Here is a 14,860-nt window from a genome sequence, read left to right on the forward strand (position 1 = left end):
CCAGAACGCAGGCTCCAGATTAAAAATGAATATGTCTGAATATTGTTTGGTATAAGTGCTATGCAACAAGGTTCAAATACAAAACAATTAATAAGGGAGACAAGACCCACTGCAAAGCACAGCACCTGCAAGGTATGGGAAATCATGTAGGCTATCAGGATACATTCTTTGTTTTGTTGATTGACTGACAGACAATGCAAAATACAAGCACTGCCAAAAAGACCATACTGGATAATTATCCACCAATTATCGCAAATTTGGAATTGGCCTAAACTAGTTATTTGATGACATTATAAAACTGTATATTCTCCAGAAAATGAGAAAATAGCAAAAGAAATTATTTAACATGTAATGGCTCCTCTTATTAAAGCATCAGACTCCCAAAGGAAGGAAATGAACTAGGAAAATAAAAGATGGGCTCTGAGCCCTCTGAGGGCAGGGACTCTATTTGCTCACAGACAAATCTCCAGGGCTATGAAAAGTATATATGCCATCCAGTATACATGCCGGAACACAGCTGATGCTTGTCCAATCCGCTGGATGACTGAAGAAGAAATGCTCTAGTTTACAGACCCAAAGAGGGTGTGGCTCAAGCCCCGGGGCCCGTTCACCTCCAGCGCCCAACTAAAGGGGTGGTTCTCAACCTTGGCCGCATGGTAGCGTTACCTGGGGAGCCCATGCTGCACCCGAGACCAATGAAAACAGACTCTTTAGATGTGAGACCCAGACACTGGTAGTTTTTAAAGTTCCACTGATGACCCTGAGCTTCATCAAGGCTAAAAACCAGTGCTCTAAAGCAGTGGTTCTCAAACTATTTAGTTCATAAAAATGAGGACTCCCGAGAGCTTTTGTTTATGCATACCGTACCTATAGATAGTTTTCATGTTCAAAATTAAAACTGAAAAAATTAAATATTCATTTAAAAATAACATTATTAAACCTATTACATGTCAACATTTTTTATAAAATTAACGATATTTTCCACCCCCCTCAAAAAAAATTAAATGAGAAGAATTCTACATTTAAAAAAAATGTCCTTAAGAGGAGACATCTAGATTCTCATAAACTTTGTATGCAATCAGTTGCCATCAGTTATTTTAAGAAGAAAAGCTCACCTCACATAAATATGTAGTTGGGAAAAGGAGGAAGATTTTAATAGCCTTTCCAGATAATATTCAAATAGTATTTCGGTTAATTATTCTTCTTTGAAACCACATCAGAACTCAACAATATTTCCTTAAGGTGAGTGGCAATACAGACTCTGAAACAGTATCAATGAACTTTTCATCTCTGTTACATTAAAACCACTGGTCTTTCTTGCACTTTGAATAGACCTATGCATGGTTTTACGACATTGGTCATTTAGAAAATACTGGTTCAATGAGTTATGCAGACTTTTATTTTACTGACACGTTTTATTTTACAGTAACCCCAAATCACATTCATTAATATCACCATTGAGCTCATCAGAGAAGGCTTTAAGTACTAGGAAGCTGTCAATTGCACGGTGGCAGACAAGTTTCCAAAATTCTAATTTTCACCTGAAAGCTCAATTTTATTATTGGCAACAAATGCTGTCAGTTGTTTTCCTTGAAGTGACTGGTTCATTTTCGAGGCCAAACACCCAAGTCCGCTGGCTGTTTGTTCAAGCAAAAACACGGCACCAGTTAGTTCAATTCTCAACTCAAACAAGTGAACAAGTGCCTTTCTTCAAAAGGCCATATTCAGCAGAAGTGCTTTATATGCATCCCCTCTTTTGTCACCCAGACTGTTAGAGACTCAAGGGTCTAGGTTTAATAAAATTAATTTTTACTACTTCATCAATAACATACTAACATAAAACTGGCATTTAAAAAAAAGCTGTGGGGCTTCCCTGGTGGCGCAGTGGTTGAGGGTCCGCCTGCCGATGCAGGGGACACGGGTTCGTGCCCCAGTCCGGGAAGATCCCACATGCCGTGGAGCGGCTAGGCCCGTGAGCCGTGGCTGCTGAGCCTGCGCGTCCGGAGCCTGTGCTCCGCAACGGGAGAGGCCACAGCAGTGAGAGGCCCGCGTACCACAAAAAAAAAAAAAAAAAAAAAAGCTGTGATTGCCCAGCAGTGAAGAACACTGGAGCAAGTCCGTCAACAGCTGGGTGCCACCGTCTGGATTCATGCTAAGGCACCAGTTTCACCCACCATTGCTTTCGCACCTTGGTGCAAGGGTCAACTGAATGAGAGAAGTCAGATAACAATATTATTATAAAAAATAGTTTTGACCTGACAGACCTCCCTGAACGGTTCTCAAGGACCTTCTAGGGATCTAAGAATCTCACCCTGAGAAACACTCTTCTAAAGAAATTTAAGAATAAAAAAAGATGATAATTTAATTACAGTTTCTTGCAAATGACAGTTAACTAGTAATTAACAGATTATACCTGTTCGATGAGAAAGTACACCAACTTGCCCTTATCCTATACTGTGATTTCTGGAGTACAGCTCATAAACTGAAACTCAGGCTACCTATATTAATCTCTTTAAATAAATGCTGCTGTTTTAGATTGACCTGGGAAACAGATGTCTGACCTCTCTGGCCTTACATATCTAAGAGCTTAGCCAATGCACACTCCTTCTTCCAGATCTGTAAACTGGAGCTCACCTAACCTAATCATAATCTCTGGACCATCCACCCAGGAACTATCTCTTGTCCTTTACTTATTTCTGCTTTACCCAGTCAATAAGCACCCTCCTGCCTACATTTGCATCCTTTTAATCCTAAATTGTGTACTCAGATAGTTCAGTGCACTCCAAATACTCTAGAATCTTTTATCTTGGGTGACCGTAAAATTTATTATCCAAACCAGAACACTTTTGAGAGTGAAATTTATTAATAATTACACTGAACAACAGCTGTAAATTAGGACTGAACTGGGCAAGTCAGGTCACCTGGTCCCCCTATCATTAGCTTCTGCCCAGGATCACCTAATCTCCACCTGTTCCCTTTGTTGCTTTTGGACCACAAAGCACTGCCTTGGTGGGAGAGGAGGGTTGGGGAAAAATAAAAGAAACCCTGCTGAAAATGAGGGCAAATAAAAGAAAAATAAAGAAAAAGTGGGTTTCCCTGGTGGCTCAGTGGTTAAGAACCCGCCTGCCAATGCAGGGGATACGGCTTTGAGCCCAGGTCCGGGAAGATCCCACATGCCGTGGAGCAGCTAATCCCGTGCGCCACAACTACTGAGCCTGGGCTCTAGAGTCCGCGAGCCACAACTACTGAGCCCACGTGCCACAACTACTGAAGCCCGGGCACCTAGAGCTCGTGCTCCCCAACGAGAGAAGCCACCGCAGTGAGAAGCCACACACCGCAACAAAGAGTAGCCCCCGCTTGCCACAACTAGAGAAAGCCCGCACGCAGCAACAAAGACCCAATGCAACCAAAAATAAATAAATAATAAATAAATTTTTAAAAAAAGAAAAAGTAAGGAGGAAGCAGATAACATTCCTACTTCTGTGTGACTTCCGATCATTAAAGGGATAGTTGAATATGATTTCTGAGACTAAATCTGTTTATCTATAATTCCTTCACTGAAATAAATCAACTGTCTATTCACATGTGGGTCTGAATTACCAACCCTCTCTTCTGTTCTAATGGTCTATTTGTCTTGCTTTATACCACACTCTTAATTCCTTGACAGTAATTTATAACATTTAGAACAATCCTAACATCTTATTCTTCTTTCTCAAAGTGTCTTGGCTGTTCTTGGCCCTTTGCATTTCCACATACATTTCAGAGTGAGTTTGTCAATTTCCAGGTATTAAAAAACCCAACAAACTACTGGGATTGTGAATGGGACAGCAATAAATCTATAGCTCACTGGGGGAGAATTGACATTTAAAAAATACTGAGTTGCACAATCCATGAATATCTTTCTTTAGAAGGCTTGAATATCTTCAGTTAGATTTATCCTGAGGTATTTTATTTTATTTTATTTTATTTTTTTTCAGAGTTTGTTTCTTTTTTTTTTTATTTTTTATTTTTATTTTTTTTAACATCTTTATTGGAGTATAATTGCTTTACAATGTTTTATATTTTTGAACGCTATTTTACACAGTATCTTTAAAATTGTTTATTTTCTGTAACTGCTCATAAACAGAACAGATTTTTGTATACTGGTCTTATAATGCTGTATACTGATCTCTGTAATCTTCGTATCCAGCTACCTTGTAATTTAACTATCTTGCTACTTAGCCATCTTGCTAAAGTCGCTTACTTCTAACAATTCATGTGTTGACATTTTAGTTTTTTCTGCTACAAAATTATATCATCTGTGAATAATAACAGTATTATTTCTCTCTTTGAATTCCTTACTCCTTTTGTTTCTTTTTCTTGCCTTATTACACTGGCCAGGACCCCACAGGGCAATGCCGAATGGAAGTGATGCAAGCCGGCCTCTTTGTCTCGCTCTCGCTCTCAAGAGGAAAGCTTTTAACATTTCACCATTAAGCAATATTTGCCAAGATACCTTATTATCAGATTACTATCAGTCTGCTCCTATCCTGTGTTTGCTAAGATTTTTACCATGTATGGATGTTGAACTTTATCAAATGTTGTATCTATTGAAATGAGAACATTTTTCTCCTTTATTCACCGCAAAGTGGAGAATTACAATGATTTTTAAAAATTTTAAACTACTCTTGCAATGCTGGAAAAAAATCCAATTTGATTATGATATGATAGATATCCTATTGATTATATTGCTGGATATACTTGCTAATGTATAGTTTCAAATTTTTGGCATCTATGGTCAGGAGTGAAACCGGCCCTTAATGTTTCCTTTCTTACAATGTCCTTGTCCTTCTTGTCTTTGGTATCAAAGTTATGCTGGTCTCATAAAATGAGTTGAGGAGTGTTTTCTCTTTTTTCTGTTCTTTAGAAGAGTTTGTATGACATTGGTATCTTTTACTCCTTCAGTGTTTGGTAGAATTCACTGTTGAAGCCACCTGGCCCTGAAGTTTCCTTTGTGGGAAGAATTTTAATAATGACTTTAATCTCAATAGTTATAGGACTATTCAGGTTTTCTCTTTCTAGGAATTTTTCAAAGAACTAACTTTCAGCTTTGTTGGTCCTCTCTAGTATGGTATTTGTTTTCTACTTCATTAATTTCTATTCTTATTTTTATTATTTCCTTCCTTCTGCTTCCCTAGGTTTATTAGGTCTTTTTTTTAACATTGAGACAGACACTTAGATTATTGATTTTCAGCCATTTTTCTTTTCAAATATATTTTGATTCTTTCAAGGCATCAAAGTGCCCCACTAACATGGCTTTACATGTACCACACAACTTTCAATATGGTGCATTTTTAAGCAAGCCTCATGAGTCCGTCAAAAGTTTTGCTCAGCTTCTCAGTCACCTCCTCTGGAATCAGCAGGTATCGCGGGAGAAAGGCAGGGCTCATCTCTCTGGATTTGCTAGATCTTGGCCCCATACTGCTTCACTGCCCTGTCAGCCACCTGGTTTTTTGTTTTTATTTTTAAATCTTGTCTAGCTTTTCCAGTTATCATCAGCAAATTATCTAGTCTGTCACTACTGGAAGCAGGACTTAAATTCCAACTTTTTTCCCCCTCTTCTGGTTAGATCAAGATAACACACAACTCAAGAGTTTTTCATCTGCTCACATTAGCTAAAAGAAACAAATCTGCAAAATTTAAGAAACAGCATATGTGAGAAAGTCCTGATACATTTTCTCCTAAAAACCTTACCTTGGTAATGGGCCTGATGGGGGAGCCATTCCATAGTCTTCATATCTCTGGAAGAAATTCGAAAGAAGATGAAGATTAACATTCAATACTTATTATAAAGTGACAACAGCAAACTTACAAATTTAGATTTGCAGGATCAACTTCCAAGAGAATTATTTTCTCATAAAAAGTTAGCATGCTATCAGGGCATTCTGCCATCAAGTAATGCTAGAAGTTTCAGTTTGGGGAACTGGGCTAATAAACACACAACTAGTTTCTAGACCTTTCTTTCTTTTGTGAAAATATTAATAACAGACAGGGTTTCTGCACCTGCTCTTCTCTGTAGGCTTATCCTCTACAAACCTGTATCTTCTGCTAAAAAGGTGGTCCTTAAATGGCCACATTTAGTACAAATGACTCTATCAACATGGGCCACAATGGTCACCAGATCTAGTGGGTGCCCAATAGCAATTCAAATACACTCAAGAAACTAAACAATGCAAATGCTGTACCATGTTGTAGAATGCTATAAAAAGAGAAAGAATATAAAGAGAACCATAAGTTAGACCCTAAAGGGTGAAGTGAACACCTTCAGTTTCTGACAGTTTTCTAGTACCAAGGAGGCCCAGCCAATACTCCCTGCCCTTAAATTCCATAAGGTGTCCATGTATCCTTCAATCAACTCTTTTTACTTGAACTAACTTGCACTAACCAAGTGCTCTTTCACTGAAGCAAGAGGGCACCAGAATTTATTTTTTTTTTTTGGCTGCGTTGGGTCTTCGTTGTTGTGCGCAGGCTTTCTCTAGTTGCAGCGAGCAGGGGCTACTCTTCGCTGCGGTGCTCGGACTTCTCACTGCGGTGGCTTCTCTTGCTGCAGAGCATAGGCTCTAGGCATGCAGGCTTCAGTAGTTGTAGCACACGGGCTCAGTAGTCGTGGCATGTGGGCCCTAGGGCACACGGGCTTCAGCAGTTGTGGCATGTGGGCTCAGTAGCTGTGGCTCTTGGGCTCTAGAGCATAGGCTCAGTATGTGGCACCTGGGCTTCGTTGTTCCGTGGCATGTGGGATCTTCCCCGACCAGGGATCGAACCCGTGTCCCCTGCATCGGCAGGCAGATTCTTAACCACTGTGCCACCAAGGAAGTCTCCCAGATTTAAAGAAACCTAGACCTATGTTGCATTCCTCATGAAATCAACATATCTTAACCCTCGCATACGCGGGACTCGGATTTTAACACTTCTTTTCAACAACTATGAATCATTATTTTGGAATCAGGTATTTTAGCAGGACAGTAACTCTGGACAGCATCCATCCAACTCCAGTCAGTTTAAACCAATAGGTTGTCCAGGATCAGGAGCTCCAAGTTAAGTCAGTAAGTCAGCCTTGCTTCTGGACCTGCTCTAATATTAGATCTTTATTTTTCTAAGCTGCCATTTACTGAATTATTATTTTGTTATGCACTGTATGAACACTAACTCAGGCCCACAGCAACACAAAGAAGTGCTCACTATCTCTGTTTACAGATGAAACCAACATACAAGGAAGTTAAACAATTTCCTCCTAATTTATCTTTCTGAAATGCTTTTAACCACTGGGCTGCACCACCCATAATTCCTAAAACCAGACTTTCCCTCCTGAATAAATCGCTACTTTGCGGGGTTTGGTGCAGGGGGGGTGGGGAGTAGGAGCTTTGGAGTCAGACACACTGACCAAACTACTCCACTTCTCTTGGTATATTTCCTTAGGCCAAGAAGTACAGAACAATCTCTGTACCTCACAGAGTTCTGAAGGGATTATTAGACATGAAACTGTGCTCAAATTACTTCACTTCTGACCCTCACTGCTTCCCCTCCCTTGGCAAAGGGACAAAGATTAGAACCCTGTAGAGTTCCTCAACTGAGGTAAAAAAGCCAAAGGGGATTATGGAAGAAGAAAGAAATAGGATGAAAAGAAGTGTCAATTCCTTTTGCAAATAATTAAACAGAAATCTGAGACTGGATAAAGATTATTTACAGTGGCCCTTGTGCTTTCAGCACAGTTTGGACTTTTTAAACATAGTCACATGCAAAATAAAACCAAAAACAAGGATCAAGTCTTAACAGTTTACCTATCAGGATTTCAAAAGATCTAATAAGTGATAAACTAAAAGAAATCAATGCAAAGTAGCTATCTACTCTTTAACTGTTTTATTACTGTAGTGCTAGGCATTTCCAATCTATTATAGTCAGAAAAAGGATACTAGGGCTTCCCTGGTGGCGCAGTGGTTGAGAGTCCACCTGCCGATGCAGGGGACACGGGTTCGTGCCCCGGTCCGGGAGGATCCCACATGCCGCGGAGCGGCTGGGCCCGTGAGCCATGGCCGCTGAGCCTGCGCGTCCGGAGCCTGTGCTCCGCAACGGGAGAGGCCACAACAGTGAGAGGCCCGTGTACCGCAAAAAAAAGGATACTATTTTTCTAGAGACTACATGCCCCCAGTGAAAAGGTTGTAAAAAAAATCGCAGACAGACGGCAGGCATTTCCTTTAAGTGGGTCACACGTGTAAAAAAGTTTGGAGGACAAAAGAGAACTTTAAGGTTTCAATCAGCTAGGCGAATAAAAATCCCTTTTTAATGCATCCTTTCTTTCTATACAGTATAAAACAAGTCAAGAGAGCAAGAAAGGCAAGTGGTGAGTGGAGTCTGGAGGGGCCTGAGGTAAAGCAAGCAGACGGTAAGGTCTGCTCGTAAAATATCTTAGCTCAGGTATTCATACCTGCTACTTAGAGGACAACTCCACGGAGGTTAACTTTACTCAGGAAAGCAGAAATACCACCTATTAAGCGGCCTGAGTCACCAACGTATAACTAACATCTTTACGCTGGCAAGAAAAGAATTAAAAATGTCATCAGATGGTAAATAAAGGTTCATGGGGTAACTGAAGGCACCCTGAAATCCACATTCCTGTGGTTTTTCACCACAGTCAGCAGGAGCAAATAAACGGTGATCAGGTTCCTCCTGCCAACAAACAGTAACTTTACAACCAATTTATAAACACAGTGAAGTTACATTAGAGATGCCCAAATACAACCAATGATTCTGATTTTCCACTAGATTAAGTTGCTACCACTCCCATCAAAATATGAAGGGTAAAAAAAAAAAAAAAAAAAAAAAAAAAAATATGAAGGGTAACATCAAAAGTTCACATCCAAACCACTCGATAAGAGTATTTATAAAAATCTTGCCATGGGTCTGCGTTGTTGGTTAAGATGGAGGCGTAAGGCATTATCACGGAATCGTTAATCTGCAACACGCATGAACAATGAGGAAAGAATAAAAATAGTAATACAGATCTGTCAAAAATTACTGCTGCACTTGATCAGCAGAAACCAAGCAAGTAAACAAGTGGGTAAAATATGCCCTAAACCGAGAAAAGCAGTGGCCAAGGGGGGAAAGAAAGATCCTGGCAGCACAGTGTGGCCCCTAACTTAATAAGAATAGCCATTCCTCTTTCTAACTTCAAAGATGTGGTAATAAAACAACACAATGGGAGACCACAGAACTATGGAAATAATGTGAGGACCAAAATAATGCCAGTATGACTTTAAGAAATCAACTAATGGGGAAAAGAATAGATACGGTTTCAAAGCAAATCAATGCCACAGAGAAAAGGCCCACGATAACCATAATTGAAGGCAGAGAAAAAAGAACAAAGTAGCTAAAGCAACTAGAGATAAATGATAGATACAGAAAAGGACCAAGATGAGCCAACATAAAAATAATTGGTACCTTCAACTCCAATAAATAGAACAGAGTAAGACAACTATTTCAGAAATAAAATAAAAGAAAGTTTCCCTGAAGTGAATGAAAGAACTGAATCCAAAGATAAAATGGACGTTGGTTATTAAGGGCGGAAAATGATTCCGAAAAAGTGGTTGAATGCCAAGAACTATTTACGCTTCCTAGAGGCTATGACATATACATCTTCTATCAGAAAGGGAGAGATTAAGATGGCCACAAATTTCTGCGCTGAACAATTCAAGGAGCAAAGAGAAGCAACACGGAGATGCCAGCAGCAAACAAGTTCAGGTCGGGAAGTGAGATGAGAGCTCTCCTTTTGGAAAAACGCGACTAAGCAAAAAGGCTCCTGGAAGGTCTCCCTCTTCACTCCAAGTCCTCCTGTCACCCACAGGATGCATCTACGGTGTTAGCCTCTCAGCTTCTCAGGCTGCTCAACACCAATAAACAGCATTTCACTTGTCAGCCACCACCCTGACATCCTACTTTCAAGACCACAGGCAGGGAGATGACTAGGAAACCTTCCAATAATCTTGGTGAGAGATGATGATGGCTCCGACCAGTGTAACGCAGTGGGTAGATTTGAGAGGAAGAATCTACAAAGCTCCAGCATGTTTACTTGCCCACTACTTTCCCTTTCAGTGTATCGTCTATCATCGCTTCAAATGCACCCTCTGATCTGCACAACATCTCTTCCCAGTTGTCCTTTCATCACACATGCCTGATAAAGCCCCAGCTCCAGATCACTCCAACTGCCTGTTTTCTCCTTGTCTACACCTGGGTATCTGAATGCTGATAAACAAAACCACAGGACTTTAATCTGTGCCACTATAATTTCACGATCGTCAGTCTGAACAGCGGCCTCAATGCTAAGTAATTACGCCATCCCTAATCTGTTTTCTCTCATTCTCCACGATAAGTATTTCAAATTTCTACTCTCCCTCAACCCTCTTGCCTTGCCTTGCCACACTTGTCTCATTCTCAACATATGACTCTGCTTTCTCTACTGTGAGAATAGAAACCATGAGATGGGTGGTCCTGCAATGTACTGCCACCCAACTACAAACCGGATTGTACTTGCACCCAATTCTTTCTCCCTCCCATTAAACTGGAAGAAATATATCCCTTCATTTCTGAAGATAATTCCTCCACCAGTACTCTGGATCCCCTTTCCTGTATCAGCAAGCTCTCCTCCTACACTGGCTCAGTGCCATCAGCAATTAAACATGCTGAAGCCATGTTGACTCTTCCTCTCTTGCACTGTGACAAACCACTCTCCAGTGTAAAATGAGAGCCATCTTTCCAAAAGGCACACCTAATGATGTCTCTAGCCTGCTCAAAGCCCTTCAGGATCCAGGCACTGCCCTCAGGATGAGGTCTAGGCTCCTAACCTCTCCGCTTCTTCCTTTCCCTCTCCTCCCTCACATCTCACCACTTTTACTTCCCACTTCCCATTAGTTCCCCAGAACTAATTTCAAGGGTTGACTGCATCCCTGCTATCAATTACTGAAAGAGGAGTGTTGAAATCTCTGACCAGAATTGTAGATTTGTTTATACATGCATGCAGTTCTGTCAGTTTTTGCTTCACGTATTTTGAAGCTCTATTACTAGGCACATAAACATTTAAGATTTTTATGACTTTTTTGTTTTGTGTAAAAAGATCCATTTATTCTAAAATTCTTTTTATTTACACTTTTTTAAAAAACATCTTTATTGGAGTATAATTGCTTTACAATGGTGTGTTAGTTTCTGCTGTATAACAAAGTGAATCGGCTATACATATACATATATCCCCATATCCCCTCCCTCGTGCGTCTCCCTCCCACCCTCCCTATCCCACCCCTCTAGGTGGTCACAAAGCACCGAGCTGATCTCCGTATGCTATGCGGCTGCTTCCCACTAGCTATCACTTTTACATTTAGTAGTGTATATATGTCAAAGTTACTCTCTTACTTCGTCCCAGCTTACGCTTCCCCCTCCCCATGTCCTCAAGTTCATTCTCTATGTCTGCATCTTTATTCCTGTCCTGCCCCTAGGTTCATCATAACCTTTTTTTTTTAAGATTTTATATATGTGTGTGTGTGTGTGTGTGTGTGTGTGTGTGTGTGTGTGTTAGCATACAGTATTTGGTTTTCTCTTTCTGACTTACTTCACTCTGTACGACAGACTCTAGGTCCAGCCACCTCACTACAAATAACTCAATTTTGTTTCTTTTTAAGGCTGAGTAATATTCCATTGTATACATGTGCCACATCTTCTTTATCCATTCATCTGTCGATGGACACTTAGGTTGCTTCCATGTCCTGGCTATTGTAAACAGTGCTGCAATGAACACTGTGGTACATGTCTCTTTTTGAATTATGGTTTTCTCAGCGTATATGCCCAGTAGTGGGATTGCTAGGTCATATGGTAGTTCTCTTTTTAGTTTTTAAGGAACTTCCATACTGTTCTCCATAGTGACTGTATCAATTTACATTCCCACCAACAGTGCAAAAAGGTTCCCTTTTCTCCACACCCTCTCCAGCATTTACTGTTTGTAGATTTTTTTGATGATGGCCATTCTGACTGCTGTGAGGTGATACCTCATTGTAGTTTTGATTTGCATTTCTCTAATGATTAGCGATGTTGAGCATTCTTTCATGTGTTTGTTGGCAATCTGTATATCTTCTTTGGAGAAATGTCTATTTAGGTCTTCCACCCATTTTTGGATTGGGTTGTTTGTTTTTTTGATATTGAGCTGCATGAGCTGCTTGTATATTTTGGAGATTAATCCTTTGTCAGTTGCAAATATTTTCTCCCATTCTGAGGGTTGTCTCTTCGAAGATTTTTATGACTTCTTGATGAACTGGCCACTTTATTACTATGAAATAATCCTCTTTATCCTTGTTAATATTCTTTACCATGAGAACTGTTTTGGCTAATGTTAGTATAGCCACTCCAGGTTTTGTGATGAGCGTTAGCAATGGTATATCCTTCCTCATACTTTTAACCTACTCGTGCCTTTATATTTAATGTGGGTGTCTTGTAAGCAGCGGATAAGTGGATCTTGCTTTTTATCCAATCTGACAATCTCTGCCCTTTAATGGGGATATTAAACTGTTCATATTTAATATGATTACCGACAGGTCTGGATTTAAATCTACCATCTTGGTACCTGCTTTCTATTTGTCCCATCTGTTCCTTGTTCCCCTTTTCCTCTTTTTCCACCTTCTTTTGGACTACCTTTTTATTATTTCATTTTTACTCCTTTGTTGGCTTATTAGCTACAATTATTTTTTTTTTAGTGGTTGCTTTAGGGTATATATTATATATTTTTCACCTATCACAGTCTACCTTCAAGTGCTATTATTCCACTTTGCACATGGTGGAAGAACATTAAAACAGTCCCCTTCTACTTCTCCCCATCTGGTCTGGGTGCTATAGTTTTCAGACATTTTACTTCCACCCCACAATACTTTGCTACTACTTTGCTTTAAACAGTCAATTACCTTTTTAAAAGATTTAAATAATGAAGAAAAAAGTTTCCTACGATTACCCACATATTTACATCTCTAGTGCTTTTCATTCATTTATGAAGGTCCAGATCTTTATCTGGTATCATTTTACTTCTGCCTAAAGGACTTTCTGTAACATTGCTTGTAAAGCAGGTCTGCCAGTGATGCATTCTTTCAGCTTTTGTGTGTCGGAAAAAGGTTTTATTTCACCTTAGTTTTTAAAAGAGGTCTTCACTGGATATAGAATTCTAGGTTGACAGTTTTTTCTTTCAGTTCTTTAAATATTTGTTCCACTGTTTTCTGGACAATGAGAATTCTGCTGTCATCCTTACTTTTGTTCCACTGTATGTTATCTGCCCTTTTTCTCTGGATAATTTAAAGATCTTTATCGCTTATTTTAAGCAACTTCATCGTATTTTTGGTGTCGTTTTCCTCATATTTCTTGTGCATATGGTTCATCAAATTTGGGGATCTGCAGATTTACAGTTTAAATCAAATTCAGAAAAAATTATTCCTTTATTTTTTTCTGACACCCTCTCTGCTCCTTCAAGAACTCCAATTACATGTATATTAGTCTACTTAAAGTTGTCCCACAGCTCACTAATGAGCTATTCATCTTTTAGTCTAATACTTACTCTCTTTGTTTCATGTTGTATAGTCTTTATTACTATGCATTCAGGCTTACTAATCTTTTCTTCTGCAAATCTAATCTGCCATGTATCCCATCCAGTACATATTTTTCATCTCAGACATTATAGTTTTCATTTCAAAATTTGATTTGTATCCTTTAATATTTTCAATGCTTCTAATTAATATGTTCACTCTTTCCTCTAGTTTCTTGAACATACAGAACTCCATTATAATTCTTTTAATATCTCTGTCTACTAATGCTACCATCTATGCCATTTTCTTGCTTCTCTGCTGGTCTGGTTAGTTTGATTGGATGCCAGATTTTGAGTATAAAGTTGACCTTGCTGGATACTGTATAGTTCTGGTTTTCTTTATAAATATCCTTGAGCTTTGTTCAGGTTCAGGTCTTACTTTTTTCTGTGTTAGGTAGAATGAGAGCAGCTCTGAGTACTCTAATCGAGGCTCCATGAATTATGAGGTCTTTCACACTGGTACAAAAGAAACTGTATTAGTCATCTCAGGCTGCCCTAACAAAATATCACAGATTGGGTGGCTTAAACAACAGAAATTTACTTTTTCACAGTTCTGGAGGCTGGAAAATCCACAATCAAGTTTCCAGCAGGGTTCAGTTGTTGGTGAGAGTTCTCTTCCTGGTTTGTGGACAGCTGCCTTCTTGTGTTCTCACATGGTGGAGAGAGAGCTCTGGCGTCTCCTTCTCTTCTTCTAAGGGCATCAGTTCTATCAGATCAAGGTTCCAACCTTATAACCTCATTTAACCTTAATTTCCTCCTTCAGGACTCTATCTCCAATATATTCGCATGGGGGTTTAGGCTTCAACATACAAACTTGGGGGAAATACAATTCAGTCCACAGCAGGAACATATTCCCACGCTTATGTGAGCTCTGAGGATTGTTCCCGCTAATCTTTTGGGAGTAGTTCTGTACTTAAAACTGGTCAGTACTCAAGTGAAGATTCCATGCAGCTCTCTGGAATTATCTCTCTGTGCATCTCTCTGCTTTCCTGCACTGTCTATTGTGAACTCTAGCTGCCTTTTCCTCCCCAGACTCTCAACTCTGTTTTCTCAACTCAGGGAGACCACTGAGCTCTGCCTGGGGTCTTCTGCCCTGCACCATAGCTAGAAACTCTCTCAAGACTAGAAACTCTCTCAAGACAGTTGGGGTGACTGTAGGGTTCTACTCATCTCTAACGACCAATGTTGTGAAAACCCATTGATTTTGTTCAGTTACTTTAG

The 14,860-nt window shown here is 39.7% G+C and overlaps 1 protein-coding gene across 1 annotated transcript in view; it reads right to left on the reverse strand.

The window, feature by feature from the left end:
• Window positions 1–14,860, reverse strand: part of KIAA1549 (KIAA1549 ortholog) — a 146,661-nt gene that overhangs the window by 14,406 nt on the left and 117,395 nt on the right. Inside the window, exon 17 of the mRNA XM_060020021.1 lies at window positions 5,734–5,780. Within this exon, the coding sequence (XP_059876004.1) occupies window positions 5,734–5,780 (47 nt within the window). The remainder of the gene's footprint in view (window positions 1–5,733; window positions 5,781–14,860) is intronic.

The sequence above is a fragment of the Delphinus delphis genome, chromosome 9 (genome assembly GCF_949987515.2).
Source record: "Delphinus delphis chromosome 9, mDelDel1.2, whole genome shotgun sequence".
NCBI lineage: Eukaryota > Metazoa > Chordata > Mammalia > Artiodactyla > Delphinidae > Delphinus > Delphinus delphis.